Raw genomic sequence first — 24,834 nt, 5'->3', positions numbered from 1 at the left:
TCGTAGAACAGGGTTCTCAGCCAGGGCTCTTTTGCCTTCCTCAAGCCCTTCATTCCTGGGTACATTTGGCCTCTCTGGAGACATACTTGGTTGACTGAACTGGGGTGAGGGTGCTTTGGGCTCTGCTTCCCTCATTGAGGGGTTATCTAGCCCAAAATGTGGGTAAGGCTAAGATTGAGAAACATCTCATTGGAGGAATGTTTTGAGTCTCCTTTGGGTGTTTTTCTTACTAACTCAGCCTTTAGAAGGTTGCTTTGTTAATTTTTGTCCTCATAGTGTGTTTGCAGCAGCATTAGAAGAAAATTTGGACTTCATTGGCAGGATCCTTGGATCACTGTCTTAGCAAAACAATGGGAGAAAAGAAATCATTCTGAAACTCAAATACTCAATATGCTGTTTTTAGAGGAAATGAGTTTATTGTCTAACCAATAGGATACTAGCAGGTTCCTATTGATGCTGATTTCTAGTGCTCTACTCTTTTGCAGTCAGTAAAAAGATGAATGGTAATCTCTCAAGTAACAAAGATACATCTTATAGCAGCAGCAGTTTTCAAACTGTGCTCCCAAAGAACAACTAGAACAGAGTGATCTGATAAAAGAGCTATGAGGAATCCTTCCAAATTTGCAGTAAAACAATAATTGATGAATAGAAATTTATCTTCTGGGATGCCTGGGTGGCTCAGCGGGTTGAGTGTCTGTCTTAGGCTCAGGGTGTGATCCTGGGGTCCTGGGATTGAGTCCCACATTCGGGCTCCCTGCATGGAGACTGCTTCTCCCTCAGTGTATGTCTCTGCCTCTCTCTCTCTCTCTCTCTGTCTCTCTCTCTCTCTCCCTCTCCCCCTCCCTCTCATGAATAAAATAAAATCTTAAAAAAAAAAAAGAAATTTCTCTTCCATATTTTTTCCCCTTGAACTGTGGTACCTGGTGGTGCTTACTAGGTGAAAGTTCTCAAGTTACAAAGGGAATAAATGTATAAATGAGTAGTGGTAGACAAGCAAGCAATCAGGGTTATACTGGCTACCTTTCACGCCTTACTTTTTCATACTCATGTTGGGGGCTCTGATTTTATGTTGCAGACCTATGGTCTAAGTTTTCCTGGTTTGTGAGAAGATGTTGAATATATTGATATTTCACGGTGGTTCCCAGGGAGTACTCAGATTTCAAGATGCTCCTTGAATTCACTTGAAAACTAGAAAAAAAGTTGTAAAGGTCACCTTTAGCTTTGTGGCCGACTATAGAATAGACAGTATGTCTCTTCCTGGTCAGTTCCCATGTCTGTCAAACGTTGTCACTTTTGTTTTAGTGAACTTCCACATCTCTGCAGAGAAAGGAGATAACAGAGTCCTCACATTTTATTTTATTTTTTTAAAAGATTTATTTATTTATTTATGAGACATAGAGAGGGAGAGAGGCAGAGACACAGGAGGAGGGAGAAGCAGGCTCCATGCCGGGAGCTGGACATGGGACTCGATCTCGGGACTCCGGGATCACGCCCTGGGCCAAAGGCAGGCACTAAACCGCTGAGCCACCCAGGGATCCCCAGAGTCCTCACATTTTAGACTAAGAAGGAGATGTGGGGCAAATGTGACCTTAGCCTTTCTAGGTGAAGGAACTGAGGTTCACTTGCTGGCTAGAGACCGAGGGAGCAAAACCAGAGTTCTGACTTCACTCTTTGTCACCCCCTTATTGCTGAGGCACACACTGAGTCCTGTGCCTGTTTGACTTATCTTTGCAACTTTCGAAATGGCAGTTCTCAGCATAAAACATAAAGAGGTGTGTGTGGGGGGGGGCTGTCCTGAAATGTGTAGTGTTTTTTTCCTCTAAGACTGTGGTGCTGAATCTTAGTGAACATAAGGTCAACTGAGCTAGCTTTATGTATATGCCATTGCTTCTCACAGTTAGGTGCTTTTGGAAGTCTGCCTTAAAAATAATCCTTTCAGACCACTTAAATGCATATATAAACATGCGGGCATCTTTTACACTGATGGGTTCATGCTCTGCATATAGTTCTGTAGGGAACTTGCTCCTCCCCCCCGGGGGGGGTAGCATGGCTTTCTTTCTTTTTTTTTCTGTTGTTTGTTTTTGTTGTTGATACATCCAAGCCCATCTCATTCTTTTTAACAGTTGTATAGAAGCCCAATGATGGACATTTAGGTTGTATAAAGTTTTTAATCATGATAGCCAGTCCTTCAACAAATACTGAGTCTCATTTCCTAAAGACTGAGTCTTAGCAGTGGCTCTGTTGAGTCAAAGGGAAGGTGCATTTAAAATGTGGCTACACCTTACCAGATTGCCCAGCAAAGAGCTGTAGAGGACAGGATTCTCTGACTCATCCACAGTGCATGCTAGGGCCTACTTGCCCTGACATGTGCTTCCTCCTATCAGTGACTGCCCTTGTTCATCATTTTTTAAACTTAAAATTATTTTCTTTCACAGGGTCAGTTTTGTTTGTTTTGTCGGGGACTGTCCTGGCATATCAGGATGGTTAGCTGTATCCCTGTTCTCTACCCATTAGATGCTGGTAGTATCCCTTTCCTAACCCTGGTCATGACAATCAGAAATGTCTACAAACATTGCCTGATGTCTGCTGGGGAGCAAAACTGCCTCAGTTGAGAACCCCTGATTTGGAGAGAAGGGGAAATAAGTACAGATGAATGAGCTGAGAGGAGGCAGATTGTGGGTGGCCTTGAAAGTCTGTCACAACAGCTTAGCCTTGAGGCAACAATCAGTAGTGTTTCAATATAGACTTCTTGAAAAAAAAATAGGCTTCTTGAGCTGTGCAGACACTAATTTGATGAAAAAAATGTTTTTGAAAAGTTGATTTGATGGTAAGCACAAATGAATCAGATGGAGGAGAAAGTAAATGCAGGAAGAGGGCAATCATAGGTATAAATCGAGGAAAAGGAGGAGGAAAGAGTGAGTCCAGGGGACATTTTGGAGCACATCATGACGTTTTCAGGGAGAGTACAAGGGATGGAATAGTAGACACTAAGGTTTCAGACCTGAGGGATGGAGAAAATAATGGGGATTATCTGATAGAAATAGAGCAGTTGGAGAGGGGAAGTGGATTGTGGAGCACAAGGGGCAGAAAAGATCATGCATTTAAATTGAAATGTGGAAAAAAAATAAATTGGAATGTGGAGTCAGGGGTCATGAGATATTTAAGAAAGAGTCTTGATAGAGGAACTATGGTTCAATCTACAACTAGCTGTGTAGAGTTAGATTCAGCTGCATGTTATGTGAACTATCTCACATAATTGTCTTTTTATCACTGGACAAGTTTAAGTAGAGTCTTGGGTGGTATTGTAAAGGGAGTCACATAACCTGTAGTGGATTGGAGTGGATCCAGTTAATTTATTTCCTTTTCCTTGTCTTTTGTTCCTTTCCTCTGACCTTTGAGCATATATAAAATGTATATTTGAAGCAGAGTTGACAGTGTTTGGCAGCTTTGTGGGTGTGTGAAGAATGAATAAGAAGGAGGAAATGAACATAACTTGCAGGTATTGAAACAGGGTGTCTTGGGATGGCACTGTTCAAGTCTGGAAGCACAGAATGGAAAACAATTCTGGAGGTGGGTGGGTAAGTTCAGTTTCAGATAGGTCATGTAGTATTTGAACATAAGAGTCTAGGAGAACAACTCCTTCTCCTCCTCTTTTTAAAATTACATTTGTTGTATGTCTGTCATATATCAGGTACTCTGTAAAGTGAATCATTGAGATTTTGGTAACCCATGTAGAAAGGAGCTGTTCTTGGAATTAGCTCTTAAGTCAAGATATAGATATAATAATAGAGATGTTTGTCCTAACTTACAGATGCTTATCCTGAATTAGTTGTTTTATGTCTCCCTTTGTGTGGCCTAAAGTTTTTTGTTTGACTCTGCCTCTTTTGTTTTGTTATTAGAGTGTGGTTTGATGGATTTTTCCTGTCCCCTTCTATGCACTTGTCACAATAAGGGGCTACTAAATAGGGCAGTGTTCACTGTTTGTGTAGTTCTCCACAGCTGTTTCCTATAGTAAAGACTCTGCAAAACAATGACCTCATGGTTTCCACAAAAAAACCTTTTATATATAATAGTGGAAAAGAAATCATTGAAAGCTGAGTAATTTAAAGTTCTGTCCTGTGTAGCTTTTTCCCTCAAAAATATTCTTGTTTGCACTGCTAATTAATCGTTTGTTGGCTGTTCCTTAAATGACCTTTTATGTTTAACAAACAACATTTTTGCAGTTGAGCGCATCAAGATATCTTGTCTTTCATCTGACTGTGGTCTTTCTCCATTTAGAAATCATTGTTTGATGCCATGGACTGTGGCAGTTCCTAGAGGAATTGGCCAGTCACTGAACATCTGTTGCTTCTTCCCTCCGGTTGTTGAGCTTGGATGGTAGCAAACAATGCGTCCACAAACAAACAGTTCACGCATTAGAAGATTTCATGGGACTGGTCAGGAAATGCCTTTGTTACTTCTATTGTAAGAAATCTTTGTAAGCGCATCACCAGCTCAGTAAATTCTTTAATTCTTGGTATTCTAATCAATCCTTCTTTCTTTCTTCCTTCTAAAGTTTGTTTGTTTATTTTTTAGTAATCTCTACACCCAACCTGGGGCTTGAACTCATGACCTTGAGATCAAGAGTCATGTGTTCTTCTCACTGACCAGCTGGGTGCCCCTGGTATTCTGGTCTTTAAAAGCAAGGGAGAGCTATCTGATTCTCAGGAGACTTAAGAAACAATAATCATAATAATGAAAATACCATTTATTTGTGTGGAGCCAGATCATTTGCAGAGTCCATTTGATTCTTGAACAACACTGGTTTGAACTGTGTGGGTCTTCCTGTTTGCAGAATTGAAAAAAAAATCATATATATATATATATATATATATATATATATATGAATTTTTTGGAGATTTGTGGCAATTAAACTGGCAAATGAACTGCATAGCCTAGAAATAACAAAAAAATTAAGTGGAAGTTAATGTATGTCACAAATGCATGAAATTAGATCCTAGTTTATGTTAATATTTACTACCATAAAATATACACAAACCTATTACAAAAAGTTAAAATTTATCAAAACTTAAGCACACAGACTGTACATGGCACATTTACAGTCAAATGTAAACAAGTGTAGGAAGCAGTATTAAATTATAACTGCATAAAATATTAAATATTAAAATACTGTACTACTGTAATATTTTCATGACTCCCTCCTGTTGCTCTTGGTGAGCTTGAGTGTTGCAAGCATCCACTTAAAATGCCAAGTGATGCTGATTATCTCTGTGTGAGCAGTTAGTCTGTCCATTAAGTTGTATATTGCAATAAAAAGTGATCACTTGTGGTTCTCACTATTAGTTAAGTTTTTGAGGAGTCCAAAGTTACACGGATTTTTGACTGTATGCAGGTCAGTGCCCCTAACTCCCACATTGTTCAAGGATCAACTGTACATTCATACGATTTTTTCATCAAATTTTCACTACGGCCCTGTGAAAGAGGGATTATTCCCTTTTTGAAATTAGGATATTGGGTTCAGTGATAGTAAGTAGAACCTTGCCTGGTTTTTATGAGAATTAAGTAAGAAGGTACAAATAAGGGTTTAGTATTGAAACTTACACATAGTAATTATTCAATAAATAGCAAGTGGTGTTAATGAAGGCAGTCATTCTAAGTCTGTGGCCTTCTTCAGGTACCCTTCCTCATTTCTAAATTCTGTCTCTTCCACTGGACAGTTTTTATTGTTGCCAAATTAATTTTAAAGTTTACCCGTAATTACATTATTTCTTCTCAAAAATTGCTTTTACTTCTTTTATATGCAAAATACAGTATACATTTCTTAGCTCGGCATTTAAGCTTTTCCAGAAAATGAAATAAAAAGCATACATAAAACCAGCCCCATTGTAAAAATTTAGACTCTATAGACATAAAACTTCTGTTAGTTTGCTCTGTTTCTAAATAAATGCCTGCTTTCAATTTCTGTACTTACCTAGTCATATACTGGTGACAAAAAGTTCATAGATGGACGGGCACCTGTCCGTGAGTCACAGTTTGAAGAGTATTGCGATAGAGCTTCCCAAAGTCTGTTTTTGCTTGTTATATTCCTGTAGTTTCTTTTTTTTTAAATTTTTTTAAATTTTTATTTATTTATGATAGTCACAGAGAGATAGAGGCAGAGACATAGGCAGAGGGAGAAGCAGGTTCCATGCACCGGGAGCCTGACGTGGGATTCGATCCCGGGTCTCCAGGATCGCGCCCTGGGCCAAAGGCAAGCGCCAAACCGCTGCGCCACCCAGGGATCCCTATTCCTGTAGTTTCAATTAAAATGTTCTTAATGAGATTAAAGCTTTTGTTTTTAAACCCCTCCCCCTTTCTTTTTTTGGTGGTGTTATAAACTTTGATCAGGAAGCTTATAATGTCTGGTTCTATGTCTTACTATGGTAGTAGACATTGATGATTATTCCTTGATCCATTAGTTCATTAAGGATCGAAAATGGTGATATTGTAACTTGGACATTCTTATTAGTTAGAACACTTCTGTAGAGAGACTTGCCCTCATCAATTATTTATGTACTGCAAAGTAAATTTAGAGAAGAAAGGCAATATAAATGCTTGAAGTTTTTTTCTCCCTAATTTTTCGTTTTCAAAGTAATTTTTTTTTTAAGATTTGTTTATTAATGAAAGACACACACACACACACACACACACACACACACAGAGGCAGAGAGAGAAGCAGGCTCCCTGCAGAGAGCCTGATGTGGGACAGGATCCCAGGACTCCAGGATCACACCCTGAGCCTAAGGCAGACGCTTAACTGCTGAGCTACCCAGGTGTCTCTAATTTATTAATATCCAAATACGGTCAGTGAGTTTTTTGTTTGCAACCGTACGAACTCATGGATTTAAATGTGTATCTGATGTGGCTCAATTACAGTTATTAACCTTATTGATGCTCAAATTGTGCCATTTTTGGCCAGTAGAAGAGTGAGCTCCTAAATCTTTTTGACATGGTACTAGTAGACTGTGATGTCAGACCAAATCCAGGGAAGATTTTCCAGGCTCATCTTGCACATTTTCTGCCCTAGATCTGGGATCAGTCATTTCTTTAAGGAGCCCTGGTTGTCTTTTATTGGCAAATGCCACTGAGAGGTCACAGTCTGGGCACTAGGGGTGCATGTGGTGTCTATGTCTTTTTTTTTTTTTTTTAAGATTTTATTTATTTGTTCATGAGAGACACACAGAGAGAGGCAGAGACATAGGCAGAGGGAGAAGCAGGCTCCAATGCAGGGAGTCTGTTGTGGGACTCGATCCTAGGACTCTAGGATCATGCCCTGAGCTGAAGGCAGGTGCTTTAGCCGCCAAGACACCCAGGGATCCCTATGTCTTCTAAGTTGACAGAGCTAGGAAGTATGTAACTTCTTTTAAAGACGTACTAAATCAAGAATTCATATTGATAATTCCCATTCAGGATTTGAGGGTTTTTATTTAACTCCTTGATCTTGCATCTGTTTCTCCTTTCTCCCATACTGAACCCTGTTCCTAGCATCGGTGTACATTCTCATTTGCATTATCCCACAATGCACTCATAAGTCTCGGGATAATAATTTCAATACTTCCACCACCTGTGAGAATTTGAAAAATATCTGATTTATTTTCATGGTCCCCTTCCCTCCCCCCTCAATAGGACATGGCTTACTAAGCCTATAGAGTCAAATTACTATGTCTTAAAATTACTTGGAATAGTTCTCAGTGTGACTTTGTCACCAACTGGATTCTTATTAAATTCATTTGTTTCTTTTAGCTTTTGATTTTGAGCATTACTTTTTAAAATTTAATTTTGTTGTATAATTATGTATAAACTACATGGCCTGAAGTCAGGTGTCCAACATAAGATCTATTCAAAGAAGTCTAGTTTGTCTTTGATCCTGACACCCTGGTCTCTTTCTCCCTAAATTTTATGATTTATTCTTTCATTGTTTTAATATAAAAACTAATTTTCTCTTGCTTTGTGTGTGTGTATATATATGTGTGTATTGTGTATGTAATCATTAATTTACTCTAGCTTTTGTGTGTGTATATATGTGTGTGTGTATTCATATTTTCTCTTATTTAAATAAATGGTAGCACGGTGTATGGAATTTTCTCCATCTTGTTTTTTCCCATAGCTAACATATGGGGGTGCTTACCATATGCCCTGCACAGTGGATTATTTTATTTCTTATAACAGTGTAAAGTAGATACATAAAGTATTTTCTGTCTTACAGATGAAGAAACAGAGGCATTTCTACAGACTTTTAATTCTGTGACTCTCTAAATTTCCCATAACAATTGGTCCTGTCCTTTGTATGCATGTTTATGAGTGAATGAATGGGTCATGAACTTATGTATATGCCGTACTTTGAACAATGAGGGAGGCAGAGAAAGGCTTGTGTTTATTTATTTTAAAGATTTTATTTATTCATAAGAGACACAGAGAGAGAGAGGCAGAGACATAGGCAGAGAGGGAGAAGCAGGCTTCATGCGGGAAGCCCCCCGTGTTGAGACTCGATCCAGGGACCCTGGGATCATGCTGTGAGCCAAAGGCAGACGCTCAACCGCTGAACCACCCAGGTGTCCCGAAAGGCTTGTGTTTAAACTAGGGAAGGAGACTCAGCCTGTTCTTTGAGATCCAGAGCTCTCTATAGGTGGAGAAGAATAGTAGAACTTTTCTGACCAGAGGTGCTCCCAGTAATTATAAAGATACATTAACTTGGAATATACTTTATTACCCTAAAATAAGAGTCCCTTTTTATCTTTTTATATGTTTAAAAAATATTTTTTTATTTACTTATTTGACAAAGAGATAGCACAAGCACGGGGAGTGGCAGGCAGAGGGAGAGGGAGAAGCAGGCTCCTCAACGAGCAGAAAGAGCCCAAAGCGGGGCTCTGGGTTCTATCCCAGGACCCTGGGATCATGACCCAAGCCAAAGGCAGACACGTAACCCATTGAGCCACCCATGCACCCCAAGAGTACCTTTTTAATAGTGTAGTGACAACTTGGCAAATCTCCATGAAAGTTAGCATACTCCTTTAAAAGCAGAAGCTCATGGGAAATAGCTACTAGTTAATGATATCAGAATTTTAATAGTGACAGGAAGGAAGGAAAGAGGAGAGTAACTTCATTTCCCTGCAGGTGGGTGAGAGAGAGGAGCATTGGCAGCTTGTTACCTATCTAGCGGGAGGAAGGGTTGGTTAGGTTGGAGACCTGCTGGTTGTTACCCTTTGAGGCTCTGTTGTGATGCCAGGCAGCTGAGTAGGCTGTTATAACTGCCCACACCCGCTTCCTGATGATACCTGATTATGTGTCAGGCTTCAGGCTGTCGGTCAGCATTAGAGGATCGTGCCAGGAGGGTGAGGGCAACGTGGTGCAGGTCTGCTCCTTACTTTTGGAAATATGAACCCATGAGTTTTGGGTTAGGTGAGCTGGTCACTGAGCCTCAGTTTCCTTATTTTCCTTTTTATTGCCGTATGATACCAGCTTCCCAGGTTGCAATGTTTGACAACTATTGATTCCTTTACACCTGAGTGATGGGAACATTTTAGGAGGAAAAACCAACCAGCCATCTCACACATCCACCACCCCAGCCTATAAGAGCAAGCCTGGGACAAAGGAAAGGGACCTTGGTAGGAAGAAAACATGGAGGATCTCATAAAAGCCCACTGTAGTTAAGTGTTAAAGAGAAATGTGTTCTACATCAGAATGTTCTCTGGTCTGGCCTTGCAACTCTAATTGTTTTGTAGCTTACCTTTGATGCATGTGCGCTCTAGGCTTTGACTCCTTGAATTATAGGTTATTTTTGAAGGGGTGGTATTTAAATCTCCAGTGTTACAGAGTTACCCAGCTCAACTGAGGTATCTGTCCCTAGAGGGTACTTTGGGGGATGGTGTATTCTGTGCCATTGTGTTGTCATTTTATGATCTTTTTGAATGACATAGTATTAACCCGTTCATCTGGCCCTTTGGGGGAATAAGTCTTTTGTGTAAGTTATTTTCTACATAATTACTTGTTTGAACATCAGGTCTTTAAATTTTAACTTTATTATTTGATAGATGACTTGATAGAGTATTTTACGTACTTACTTTCCTAGAGAGAGAATTCTGGACATCCTTTACTCTGTCCTTGGTGATTTTTAGAGTATTAAGAGCATCATCTCTTGTGTTCCTCTGTACAATGGAGGTCTCTTTGGGGCTAGTGGAGCTGTAAGTCCTGTGGGAATGTTAGGAATGGTTTTGGATTGCTGTATTGTTTGAATTCTTAATTCTGCTTTTTTGTAATTCTCTCTCTCTCTCACTTCCTACCATCTTCCTTCATGGTCCTTAATTTCTTTTGCTTTATTGTGTTTTACTTTATCCTGGGAATCTATACTTCCTGCTTCTTCATTCCCATCTTTTGCAATTTTTAATCTGCTTCTAGTTAAGTAATCCGGTAAGTACAGTCAGCTCTAAATAAGACTAAATAAACTGAGTTAGGGCCTGAGAGTCTGGCTAAAATAAGAAACTTTAGTGTTTTTCCTTTTTTGAAGTTAACTAATTTTTTAAACTTTTTTTTTTTTTTAAGACTATTTATTTGAGAGAAGGAGAGAGAGAGTGTATGAGAATACGAGCAGGGGCAGGGGCACAAGTAGACTCCCCGCTGATGCAGGGCTCCATTTCAGGACCCTGAGCCAAAGGCAGACCCTCAACCAACTGAGCTCCCTAGGCACCACTAATTTTTTTTAACTTTTTAATGAAATACAGCATATATATAGAAAAATGCATACATCAGTAGTGTACAGCTTGATGAATTATCTTAAAGTGATAATAATCCACAAGAATTGGAACTTTACCAGCACTCTAGAAACTACTTTGATAGCTCCCTACCAAGCTCCACCCTCTCCCTCCTCCCCAAAGGAACCATTCTTCTGGCCTCTAACACCTCTAACAGGCTTTGCCTGTTCTTGAGTTTTATTATGAGTGAAATAATAAAGTATGTATTCTTTTTAAAAACACCTTTATTGGGGCGCTTGGGTGACTCATTTAGTAGAGCATGTGACTCTTGATCTCGGTGTCAAGAGTTTGAGCCCCATGTTGAGCATGGATTCTACTTAAAATTAAAAAAACAACAACCCAGCTTTATTGAGATAAAACTTACATATCATATAATCACCCATTTAAAGCATACAACTCAGTGGTTTTTAGTATATTCACAGAATTGTGCATCTATAACCATAATCAACTTTAAAACATTTTTATTATCCCCCCAAAGAAACCCCATTCCTAATTTCAGTCACTCCTCATTTCCCCCTAACCTCCCAGCCCTGGGTGTCTGCTAATCTACTTTCTGTTCTATAGATTTGCCTCTCATATAAATGGAGTTCTGCAGTGTGGTTTTTTGCACCTGGCTTCTTTTCACTTATCATGTGTTTTCAAGGTTCATCATTATACTTCATTCCTTTTTATGGTTGAAAAATACTCCATTACATAAATATACCACAGTTTGTTTATCCATTCACCCATTAATGAATATTTGGTTTGTTTCTACTTTTTGGCTCTTATGAATAATGTTGCTGTGAACATTCATGCACACATTTTTGTGTGAACATATATTTTCGTTTCTTTTGGGTGTGTGCTTAGGAGTGGAATTGCTGGGTCATAGTGTGACTCTGTGTTTAACTCTTTGAGCAATTGCCCAACTGTTTTGGCACAGTGGCTGCACCATTTTATATTCCCTTTAGCAGTGCTTGAGAGTTCCAGTTTCTCCACATCCTTACCAACACTTGTTTATTTTCTGTCTTTAATTTAAAGCCATCCTAGCAGGTGTGAAGTGGTATCTCATTTTTTTTTTCTTTAAGTGACATCATTCTTTTATGGAAACTACACCTGACATGGGCCTTGAAATCACAACCCTTGAGATTAAGAGTTGCATGCTCCACTGACTGAACCAATTATGTGCTCCTTATTGGGGTTTTGATTTACATTAAGTATATATTCTTTTGTGTTTGATTTCTTTTGCTAAAGTCCATTATGAGATAAAATCTATTTTGATAAGAATATTATCTAAGTTATTGTGGAAGACTTAGAAAATATGTAAAAATAGAGGAAAATTGAAAATGTATAGAAATTATTGGGTTATTACTTTCTTGTCTTTTTCTCCATTCTGGGTGTGTTTTAATATAACTGGTATCAAACTGTATATACAGTTTTGCATTATGTGATTTTCATTTCATCTTGTATTTTTGTCACAACTCTTCAGATCGTTGTATGAATATATGTGATAACCTATTTGGGATGGGTTGTGATGAGTATTTTTTATATATATCTTTAGCTTTTTCTTTTTATAAGCAGAAAATTATTGTTATTCATAACATATATGAGTTCTTAAAATCAGTAAGAAAACTATAGTTACTTTTGATTATTTCTTTAGGATATATAGAAATGAAATTCCTGGGTCAGTAGCTATCTGTTTTGAAGGTCCTTAACCTTATTTTATAGGATTGGATACATTAGCGGTATGTAAGAATGTCTTTTGTACCCTGCTGCTGCAGAATAGAAGTCTTTACGTCCATAAATGGAAAATAGTATTTTATTTTAATTTGCATGTCTTTGATTACTAGTGTGGTAGGATAGCTTCATCTATTCTTTAAAGTGGAAGCATACCTATATGATAGTAACAGTTTGACAACTTAGGGAGTTACCACGTATTAATTTCACAGATTCTCTTTGTTCTTTGTATTCACACATTCTTCCATTTAGCTTTCACCTTCTACAGGAGATGACCAAGGCCTGAACCAACTAGAATTGGTCAGGCCAGACCAGGCTGAGGCAGAAAGGTTCTAAGTTGTACTTTGCTAGGAAAAACCTGGAGCCAGGATGAGCACTTTGTGCGGGTTTTTATGCAATCTGATTTTCATGTGAGGGTTGAAAGAACTGGAAGAGGCCAGGATTGATTTGGAGGCTATACCTGTGTGTGGCTCAGGAGTCAGCCCAACTTGACTGTCAGGCACACAGAGTTGGGTGTGGAGAAGTAATACGGCAGGCCGTGACTTGAAAGATCTTTAGCCAGCTAAGATTTATTGGGCTTATGGCACTCCAGGTTTATGCCAATATGAACTCATAATTTGTAGTGAAACTTCCTGGATCTGCTTATGAATGGTGCCTCTTGGTTACTACTAGTTGATGTTTCAGTTATCAAGATGCAGTAACAGTAAATGCTTCAAAGCAAGATTATTTCCAGAATATTTTGGATCCCTTTATAAAATTGGCTGTTTGTCAAAAACATTTTAGATCTGTTTACCATCAATATATTCAGAATCAAGAAGATGCATACTTTGTCTCTTTGTGTATAATCACACATAGATTACAGATTTGGGTTTGGGATAGTTGAAAGACTTATGCATCCCCCACTGATCCTCACCCTGTTCCACCTCCAAGGGTGTATATAGGTCACTTCACTTCCATCCCAAAGAGCAGTGCCACTCAACCAAGAACTTTGGCCCCTGTTCCAGTGAGTAGTGCCACATGCTGAGTTTATAAACCAATCCTGTGTTCTTTCTCTGCTTCTATTTGATCAGGAAGCTGACCCTGGGTTCTCTTTTTTCTCTTCCTAAGACTAAGCCTTTACGTCCGACTTGGCAAGCCAGGGTGGCTTAAAAAAGCCCCTGGTGAGGGGCACTTGGGCTGTGTGGGTTAAGCAGCTGCTGCCTTCAGCTCAGGTCATGATCTCAGGGTCCTGGGTTCAAGACCCAGGACAGGCTCCCTGCTCAGCAGGGAGTCTGCTTCTCCCTCTGCCCTTTGCCCTGCTCCTGTTCTCTCTCTCTCTCTCTTTAAAATAAATAAATGAAATCTTTTTTTTTTTTTAAAGTCCCTTGGTGGGTGTCTGTAGACATAAATTGTTTTTTTCTCTCTTTCTCCCATTTTTCTTTGATGCTAGCCACTGTCCCTTTTTTTTTCCTCCAGTGTGATAAGATCCAAATTTTTGTATATATTTGGGCTTAGCATTACTATAGGCATAAAACTTTGGTTTGAGTTCCTTAGGTCTGTCTAGCAGAGAAAAAAGACCTTCTCGGCGTAGTGCAGTTTAACTCACTGGTATTTGGGGCCAAAGCCTCAACTACAAATAAGGTACATTTCTTTGTTTTGCCAGCCATCTTTCGTGCAGAAGATTTGGGTTCCCTAGCCAGTATACCAGGGTGTGCTGTCATAAGATCTCCTTAAGTGCCACCTATTCATTGTTACCAACAAATTCACTTTAGAAAATGTGGGAAATATGGAAATGTATAAAGAAAGAAAGGGATAAATCAGCTAAAACTTTCCACTCAAGCAATGACTGTTAATGTTTTGGTGTATATTTTAGAAGGCTAAAAGACAAAAAAAAGTCTTTAAAAATGTATTTTAGAAATTTGAAATTATGTTCACATGTAGTTTTTATCTTCTTTCCAAAGCTTAATGTATTATGTATTAATTTTACATGTTTCCTAAAATGTAAGCATTTGCAAAGTTCCATGGTAGGAATGTACAGTAATTTCTTAGATATTTCAATGACTTTTGGCTTATCTGTTTTGACTTTTATAAAAATTTAAAGATCTATATTAGATAAATAATTCATGAATCAAGCAGCATCCCATTTAGCAAGTAGAGAGGGCTCCAAGATCTCTTGTTTTGATTTTTAACTGCTAAAGATTATTACATTCCCATAAGATAGCCTTTTAGCTAAATCAGGACTGGACATTTGCTTTTTTGACTGTGTTGTTAGTCAAAATTTCCTCCTTTAAAAAAAAAGCTTTTAAAAATGCTTATTTTATTATAGTTAGGAAGAATCTTAGACTGTATTGGATAAAGACAGAAAGACCGAAAAGAAGATATTCTTGACTTACTTAAGTTAGTTGATTAGATACATAAACACGTTTGATGACCTGAGTTGACTTTAACCTTGGAGTCACCTAGGCTTGACCACATAGGGTGTGCTGGGAAGGATGGACAGGATCAGAATTGAGTGCCACCAGCAGAGCAGCTTGAGCATTGTAAGTAAGGTAAAGAACACCTTCCTTTATATTTGCTGATGAGAGACAGATGTAGTTCTTCAGAGCCAGATTGTTGTCTCTGTTGTTTGCTTTCTCCAGCATCGTGGGACACTCAGGCAGACATAGTTCTCCTTCACATACTGCAACTTGATCTTCTGACATAGTCCAAATTCCTTCTTACTCCTCAAATAATAACATCTCAATTAGATAAACTCCATTTTTTGTTTCTGGGCCATATTTCAGTCATAGGAAAAATGCAAATTACGACAAAACAAACAGTGATTAACAAGGATTTATTAAAAGCAAATAAGCTCCCAGAAGCCACAGGCTTGGTACAGCTGTAGTTCAGTCTCTAACATGTGTTATATGTCCATATTAAGAAATGACATTCAGAATGATCAAGCCCTGTATGATTCTGAGTCATGTAAGGAAAAAAAATCATTTATTGAAGGATTATGAACAAAAATGTTTTAAGGCTGTTTTAATCAGAGGAGTTTGAAGAATAGTGGTAACTTTGGGCAAGTTTTTCACTTTTCTGATCCCAAGTTTCTTTGTCTATAAATAATGATAACAGTATTTTAACAACATAGGGAATTTCTGAGGGTTAATTTTATAGGAAATAATACCTATAAACAATTGGTATAATGCCTGATACAGTATAAGCACTCAATAATTAATTGTTATTGTTTGTTTCAAGTATTGAATTTGCTAGGTGTTGGGAAAATAATATTAAATAAGACATTCCAGATCACTGTCTAATGGTGGAGGCAGATATGAGGTTATGTGTTTTGGTCATATGAATAAAATACAGTGTAATAAATGATATAATACAGTTATGACAGAAGAGCCTCCCATAAGTTTTAGTACTTTTGGAAGTGAAACTTTAGAACTTTTCCACTGTGGCCGTGCTCTTTCTGTCTTGGCTTCACATGAGAAATAGAATTTTCTTTCTTTTTTTTTTTAAAACCACACTTGAAAAAGGTTAACAATGATCAGGTCACACTGTAAATAATTAAATCAGCATCTCTGAGTTGCTCCCAGTTTTTTTTTTTGTTTGTTTTGTTTTTAATTTCCCTAGATGATTTTAATGTACAGCTTTACATATTTTTTTCTTTTTCTTTGATATTTTCCAGGATTATATAGGATAGTTCATTTCTTTTTTTCTTGATTTTTGAAACTTGAATAATAGAAGCTGTGTAGAATTTTAGAGTTTATAAAATGCTTTTATAAAACTTGTGAAAATCATTTTATATAGTTTGTAAAATAAATCTCATTAAAATTTCACAGCAATTCTTTTAGAAAAGCATTCTCAAAACACATATGAGGTAAAAGGTGGAGGAAAGAGGATTTGAACCCAGGTATTCGGAATCCAATTTTTCTGTTTCTATTGCATTTCTAGTGGAGACTTCCAACCACTGTTTGTGTACTGGGGGGGGGGGGTGTCTTCTCTTGCTGCTGTGTTTTCTACCTGTATAGTTTTATGATCTGTTGTGAAATCTTTGCTCATTGTTCATGTGGCTGAACCGCTTGGGGTATGTTCCTTTTTGTATTTCTTCCTTTCATCCCAGCTCTATTTCCACCTTAGTTGTAATTTTTGAAATAGCAGTAACTATTTCTCAACACTCATAGCTTTCTCTTTTAGACAAGATGTATAAACTTTTCCTGGTTTATATTGCAGCAATGAATTCCTGTTGCAAAGTCTTTGTGGTACATGCAAGCATGTTTAATAGCCAAATCTACTCTTCTAACAATGCAAATATCCCTTGCTATCCAAATGTGTTTAGTTTGGATCATGAGAACTTGGGTACAAGGGACACCTAGACTCAAGTTACTCATGTTAGGCCCTTCTGTACTGGAATTAACTCCCTTTCCTCTCTGGCCAAACTCAAATACATAAACAGGTTCTACGTGGCACTCTCTACTATTATCATTGAGTTGTCATTCCATCTTGGATTGAAGCTCCTTTCCTGTTGTCTTCTTTCTCTTCTCTCTCCTCTTCTACAGAGCTCCCAGCTCCATCCTACCAAGGAAGGAGAGAGTGAAGGAATGCATTTGAGGGATGGGAGTGGAGGGCATTCCTGTCATAGGGCGAGTATGTGTGAAAGTCTGGAGGCCTTACAGTCTTTTTCAAGGTCCCATTGTTGCCACAGCTGGCTAATACCAAGGGCCTCTCAGCCTAACTTGTGTTATGTGAAAAGACTTCCCCCACAGAGGTGAAGACAAGGAGGAAAGAATGAATGAAGGAGTCAGAGAACCCTTTTTCACATGGCTGCATTGTATACCCTGGTATGGAACACTGTTGAATGGACTCATTCTCTATTACTGTTTTTCGTGGATCATATCTGGTCTTACAGTATTCATCCCCAATCTCATCCCTTATGTTTTAGTTAAGTATTCTTCATCAACTCAGTAGTTGTCCATAAAGTCAAATTCAAAAGATGAAACTTCTCAAGACAAGTGTTATTACTCCATTCTTTCCAATATAGTCCAGAAGCCAAATTACACTTTTAGATGCTATCTATGAACTCAGCTGTTCACATTTCAGTTTTTTTCTTTAAATGTAAATACTGTTGTCCTCTCAAGATCTGCTTTTTACCCAGCATCACTGGAAATAAATTCTACATTTCTTCTGGCATAGAATCAAGGAGAATGGGTGATAATTTGGTTTGGTGAGTTCTGGCAAGCTACCTTTTTCCCAAAAGAGGAATAACCCACCTCCTGATCAAATCAATACCATCATGTCCATTCACCATAGGTGGAGATCATCAATAGCCATTGCTTTGTTGTCTTCTTCTTAGGGTTCTAAAGTGTATCTTGAACGATTCTGTCTTTACTCTGGAGCCTAGTATTCTGTTGCTTCTATATTAGAGTAGCACCCTAGAACAAAAGAACCTCATGTCTAATTTTACCATGCCAATTGGATAGACTTCATTCTTTTTCTTCTCTGGGTCATGCTTCCAACTCCTTTTTTAAACCAATAGGTTAGTTCATCTTTTTCCAAACAAGCACTATACTCACATTCTATAAAATAGACATAAATATGCAAGGTTAATTTTAAGAAGGCACATATTCTATTTTTCATAGAAGTGACAAATGTAAATAATTTCTCAGATTGTAGCGATGCTCCTATTTATAGATGACATATTCTAGTGTTAACTTTTTTTTAAAACTGCAGAAGGATTGATTTTAGGACATAAACAAAAATAAACTAAGGTTTAATTATGCAAAAAATTATAAAAGGCAAACCAAAGCAACATCAGATGAGGCCCAAAGGAAAAATCAGATCACTTGTTAGAACTCTAGGGGAAGAGTTTAGGGGAGATTTGGGATACAGGGGTGTCATCGATGGCCAACTCAACTGCTTCCCTTTATAAACCAGAAATCACTAGTTCCCTGAGTTACCACCCCAAGATAACCAGTGGTTTGTGGCAGAGCCAGAGATTGGGCCTACGTTTCTTGATTTCTGCTATTTTTCCTTCTTGATTACAACTATTTTCTTTCTTCTGTAACATATACTAAACGATGGTTATTAGATTATTGTGTGTTTTGTTTTGTCTTGGTAAGAAGTAAAATAAATAGTCCCCTGGGTCTCTGCAGTGGGAAGAGGTCATCATTGTGAAGTAGGTAAAGGGGTTGAAAAAAGGAGCCTTTGTGTTTGTGTGTGTTCAGGGAGGTTTCCTGTAAAATGTCCTTTACTTTGTGATGTAGTGATTTAGGGTGGGGTTGACCTAGAGCATTTTTTGCCCTAGTTACAGAGGTTGTAGAAGTCCTGTTGCCTGTTAAGTCGTGCCCAACAAAAATCTGGTTGAGCAGCCTCTGCACAGCACTTTGTACACAGCAATCGGGGGATAAGTGGTAGATGAGTTGAAGTGATAGTGGCAGGAATCATAAATCAGATTTAATGCAGTCCTGATAAAGAATTGTGTATTGTCTCCACTCTGAAATTTGATGAACACTGTGCATGAATTACCCACCGTGATACATAGTGAAGAGCTTGATTTTGGCTAACTTCTTAAGAACCTGTGTATGCTGAGAACTTCCCCACTGCCACTGGAAGTAAACACAAGAGAGGGTTTTAAACCAGACCCATGCCATGTTCAGGCAGTTTGTGTGCCCCAGCCATGTGCCATGAGATTTGTTGTTAGCCTTGCCACACTGAGACTTCCTCTTGGCAGCTGTCCTGTGCTTCCCCAAAAGGAACAACCCAAAACAACTGACAAAAACAAAGGTTCCCTGCCTTTCTGTCTCTAACCTCTGAATCCATAACTATCCTTACCTCCTCCTCCTCCTCCTCCTCCTCCTCCTCCTCCTCCTCCTCCTCCTCCTCTCTCTCTCTCTCTCTCTCTCTCTCTTTTTTTAAAGAGAGGGAGGCAGAAACACAGGCAGAGGGAGAAGCAGGCTCCCTATGGGGAGCCTGAGGTGGGACTTGATCTCAGGACCCCAGGATCACGACCTGAGCCAAAGGGAGATGCTCAACCACTGAGCTACCCAGGTGTTCCTCCTTACCTCCTTCTCTGCTGTCTCTCCCACCTCCTGTTTAAGGCACTTCACTACTTCTTTTCTGAATCCCTCCTTTGCCTCTCACTGAAGAATCCTCTTTCTGTAGGCATCTCCTGTTAGTTCTTCCCCTCAGTATGTAAGTTTGTCTTCCTGGGAGTCCCCTACCAGGCACAGCATCTTTCCTCCTTCCTTCCTTTTATAACTGAGCCTCTTGCACATAAAGGGTGGGCTTCTTGGAATCATTCAATCCTTACCTTTTCTTCTCTCTCACCTTCTCTGGTCAGTATTCTGCTTCACTGAAATTGCACCATCAGCTTCTTAATTGGCCATTCCAAAGGTCTGTCTCAGTGCTTGTCTTGGCTTTTCTGCAGTAGTTTACATCACTGTTCCTTCTCTCTGGCTCGCCTGGCTGCTTTTATCTTATTCAACTTATTTATTTATTTATTTATTTATTTATTTATTTATTTATTTATTTATTTATTTATTTAACTTCTTTATTGTGACTTGTCCCTTCTGTGCCAGCATTCTTCAAGAATCTACCTGCCTCCTTTTCTCATTAGATGCTGCCTGCGTTTTTTCCTCTCTGTTCATATGGTAAGAGAGTGCTGCTCTGATTTAACTTTCCAGCTCAGATCTCTTTCCTGAGCATCAGACTTCACCTCACTGGAGATCCTCTAGGTACCTCAAATTCAGCATGTTCAAAGCTCTGCTGTCCCCCAGTCTCTTCCTCTGTTCCTGATTTTATAATCCATCTAAATCAGATACTAAAAACCTTGGTGTCCTCTCTCATTTCTTCTCTGTATCCCTTAATATAGTATCACCAGTCACGTGCTTCTCTTCCATCCTGAATTGGCCATACCATCAACGGTTTTGCTAGTGCTGATGTCTTTTATTGGTCTTTTTTCTTTACTGGAAAATCTTCTCTTTCTTCTCTAGCGCACATTTTCCCACTGTCCACACCAATGGCTCTGGCTTTGATTCCCTTAAATGAGTGCATAAGGCCAGAAGCCAAACTATTTCAGGATGAAGTAAGGTGTCAAGTATAAAATGCTACAGGGAGATTGAGGAAGGTGAGGACCAAGAAAGAAAACACTGGATTTGGTGATTCAGGTGGTGTCTGACTCTGGGAGAAGTTTTGTAGTATGGTGAAGACTCCCCACACTTATTTCACCTTTTGCCTATCTTTGTCTGAGATAGCATTCAAGTGGTATCCTTCTAGTCACTGAAACTTTGTTATTAGTGTCCTTCCTCTCCTTTGCCCACTTTATCCAGTTAGTAAATTTTGCCAGTTGACACTTCAGTATATTCTCTCTCATTTGTGTCCCTTTGATTTTTTTTTTCTCCTTGAAGATCAATCTTTGTAAATCATCTTTTTGTTATTCACATCTAATTGATTATCAGATTATGATGGTTCTTCTTCATAATCAAATTGTAAATCTGTCCCTTTTTTTAAAAAACATATTTAAAGATTTATTTATTTATTTTAGAGAGAAACTGTGTGTGAGAGTGAGTGCAGAGAGGGGTAGAGGGAGATAATCTTCAGGCACACTCTGCGTCGAGTTTGGAGTGTGATGCAGGACTCAATTCCTCTACCCATGAGATCATGGCCTGAGCCAAAACCAAGACCTGGAGGTTAACCAACTGAGCCACTGAGGCACCCCTTAATATTTCATTTTTAAGTAATCTCAATACTCAACATGGGACTCAGACCCACAACCCTGTGATCAGGAGTTGCACATTCCACTGACTGAGCCAGCCATGCACTCCCCTATAACCATCTTAATTGGAAAATACAGTGGACAGTTTTTAGCTCTTTGTCCTATTTTATCATTCTTAATGCTGTTGATCACTCCTTCATAACTCTCTTCTCTGGACTCTTGAGACTAGGGAGAGGGGACATATTTGCATGTATGACTAGCTTTAGATTACAGACAGTTCTCCTGCTTTTCTTGACATGTCTTTGGTGGCCTTTTCTTAGGGCCCCCAAATAATAGTGTCCTCTGGGTTCTGTCCTCTGGCTTGATCTCTCATGACCATGTTTGAGCAATCTCAGCTATACTTACGATTTCAATTACCACCCATCTATTGATTCCCAAATCTTTGTCCTTAGCACACACTCTTCCACTGAGCCCCAGAACTGGGTTCTTCAGTTGTTATTTCTACTTGGAGATTCCACAGAACTTTAAATGGATTCAAAAGTGGACTTACCATCATCTTCCCAGACATCTTCCTTTTTCATTTTGCCTCAATGAAGGGTACCATCAGTAGCCCATCATCCAGATATGACACCTTGGGAACATTAATGCCTCCTCTCTCACTGTCCCCATTCATTAGGTCACAAATCCTATTGAGTCTACTGCCTGAGTTCCTAAATTTCTCAGGCCTGCCTTCATGTTTCTGTCCTCACTGCCTTAGCTTGGACCCTTATTATTTCTTGCCTTATCAGCTTAGTCTCCTAACTGTCCTCCCTTTGTGCAGTCATCTCCCCTTCTTCCTCCCTGCTTCCAAATCCCATACTCAGAGCTGAAATTTGAGTGCTTATTATACATGTGAAATATTGTGCATTCATTCTCACTTAACCATCACATTAAATCACTATTCTCCCTTTTGCTTTGGAAGAGGGTAGGCCCAGGTCTCACAAATACAAGTGGTGAGATAGAAATTTGAACCCAGGCTGTATGCTTCAGAGCCATGGACTTAGTTAACTAGCTCACCGAGAACCTTTCACTGGCTACCCTTCTTTCCATATTCTAGTCTTTGGAAGCAAGTCACTACTCAAGGTAGGAGGTTAAGGTCTAACTCCTGTGAGGGAACTAATGATGTTAATTATTTGGAATTCTATAAGAAAGATTTATCTCTTCCCCTTGTTTATTTACTCAGTCATTTATATATTGTAGATGTGTTTATTTTGTATTTGGGTTTATAATTCAATACTATGTTATTTATTTAATGAGCTCTCATTTTTAAAATGTTCAAGTTATTACCAGTTTTTTGCTGTTATAAAACCTGATGAATGAATATTTTCTTAGAAGTCTTGGCATGCTGTTTTGATGGTTTCTTTTAGATATATTCCTCAAAGTAGGTTTGTTGGGGTAGGTACATTGAAGTTTTCTGTACCTGTTTCTCAGGAGTGGCGTTTTTACATTAAACATCTGTTTTTATATTACTGTCTTTCTAGAGCACTTCCTAGTGCTCTAACACCCTTGAGGTTTTGCATCCCTCTTTGAGATTATAAATCGTTTATCTTTAAAGCCAGGAACTCACAACTGTTCATGCTGATTCATTTGCCTGTGTAGAGTATTGTGTCAAAGAATGCACTGCAATATCGGGGAAATTCCCAGCATGACGCCCAGGAGTTTCTGCTGTGGCTTCTGGACCGAGTTCATGAAGACCTCAATCATGCTGTGAAACAAAGTGGCCAGCCTCCTGTGAAGGTGAGGGTGCGCACCCTGCTGGGGCAGCCAGGAAGCAAGTGAACAGGGTGCTCCGTGGTGGCTTAATTGAATGGAGTGAGTATAGTTTCTTCTCTTAAACTTCCACTGAGGAGTTGTTGCAGTTTGCATTTGGTTAGTATAGTGAAATCAAGTAAGCTCTGGGTGAGTATAAAATTCAGCGATACTTAGAGGATTTTCCCCATGTTTACTGCTTGCTGGCAGCATAAGAGAAATGCTGGGTCTAAAGAACTTAAGAGTCTAGGGAAAGGGGACATATTTGCATGTATGACTAGCTTTAGATTCCAGTTCACTAAGCTGTTTTTAAAGCAGAAATTTTTTCCATTGAGACCCATAGCCTTATATCTCACTGAAATGAATACATACTCATAAAGGAAATGAATGGGTGTCTTTGCTGTTACAATTGGATTTGAGTGTAGGAACTAAACCCCTAGAATATTCTTACTAAGAAACAGTGATTCATCCTCAATTTTATTCATGCAGCCTTAATGCGATTGGTAAAATGATTTATATAATGGAAATAATTAAGACCAAAGAGTTGCGATTCTCTTGCCACTTTAAAAGTTTTTGATAATTCTGCACTGTACCTCAAAATTTCATTCTTTGATTTTGGTAAGGTGTTAAGTAATTCTGATGCAAGGTCCTTCTGTGCCTGTACACTCTATTATATGGCCACGTGCTTGTGGCTGGCTCTCCCACCAGATTGGGATGTACTCAAGGTCAGGCATTGTGTCTTATTTATCTTTGTGTCTTAATGCCCTTTTCAGGGCTCTCTGCACGTGGTAGCAAGTGTTCAGTGACTTTCGGATGGACATGAAAAGGCTAACTAAGTATGCAGTAGAGTGGCTGGGCACTAAAGCGAGCAGTGCAGCTGGCAGGGCCTTAAGTGGGTGGGCACAGTGGTTGGGGTTATTTCCTGGAAGAGGCTTTGAGAGAGAGAAGGAGTCCTAAAGAGGGGGACTTTGCACTAGAGGGAGGTGGGAGCACTCTGTAGGAGTACTCCCTGACTGTTTGGGTGGATTGGGGGTGGAGAGATCAGCACAGGCATGGTCTGTGGGACAGCCTGTGAGATGAGTCCTTGTGACCCCCGCCTTGGCCACTGCGTTCCGATGCCATTAGCACATCCTTTTTACTGGAACATCTGGACCTGATGCACAGTTTGTAGAGGAATTCAGGGACATTTGTGACTGTTTCAGGTTCCATCAAGAATTGGTACTTCTAATCTGTGAAATTGTACTTTCCATTTTTTAGCCACCATCAGAGACTGATATGATGCCCGAGGGACCATCTTTTCCTGTCTGTAGCACTTTTGTACAAGAACTTTTTCAAGCCCAGTACAGGTAAGAGCATATCAATGTCTCATATGTGCTCTGCTTGACATTGCTCTAGATGATCCTACTGTGCATGTCTTTCATTTTTGTTTTTGAAGATCTTCTTTGACATGTCCTCACTGTCAGAAACAGAGCAACACTTTTGACCCGTTCCTCTGCATTTCTTTGCCAATTCCTCTACCCCACACAAGGTAAGAATAGATTTAATAAAATTAACACTGTACATTCCTGTGTATTCCTTTCCTCTGTAGGTTCCTGTTAGTCTTTCCTTCTTACTTATTTAGACAAGTAATGGAATTAGTGATAAATTGAATACAGGCATTATTAAAACCTTGAGGTTTGCCCAGGGCATTAGGACACAAAGATAAATAAGACACAAATCCACTCTGTCTAAATTTGCAGGGTGAGCAGGCATACGGGACAAGTAAGTCTTTTCAGTCCCTGTGGTTGTAGTCTCTTCAGTTGCTCATCCATTGATAGTGTCGGGCAGGGGGAGGGTTGTTGAGTGTCTTCTAGATTTTCCAGAGACTTT

At 39.0% G+C, this 24,834-nt stretch overlaps 1 protein-coding gene across 1 annotated transcript in view; it reads left to right on the top strand.

The window, feature by feature from the left end:
* USP31 (ubiquitin specific peptidase 31) overlaps positions 1 to 24,834 on the top strand; it is a 67,042-nt gene that overhangs the window by 5,412 nt on the left and 36,796 nt on the right. Inside the window, exons 2-4 of the mRNA XM_055340079.1 lie at positions 22,816 to 22,953; positions 24,223 to 24,311; positions 24,401 to 24,493. Of these exons, the coding sequence (XP_055196054.1) occupies positions 22,816 to 22,953; positions 24,223 to 24,311; positions 24,401 to 24,493 (320 nt within the window). The remainder of the gene's footprint in view (positions 1 to 22,815; positions 22,954 to 24,222; positions 24,312 to 24,400; positions 24,494 to 24,834) is intronic.

This window comes from Nyctereutes procyonoides, unplaced genomic scaffold (assembly GCF_905146905.1).
Source record: "Nyctereutes procyonoides isolate TBG_1078 unplaced genomic scaffold, NYPRO_anot_genome, whole genome shotgun sequence".
Classification (NCBI taxonomy): Eukaryota; Metazoa; Chordata; class Mammalia; order Carnivora; family Canidae; genus Nyctereutes; species Nyctereutes procyonoides.
This window is presented reverse-complemented; position numbering and strand designations above follow the sequence as displayed.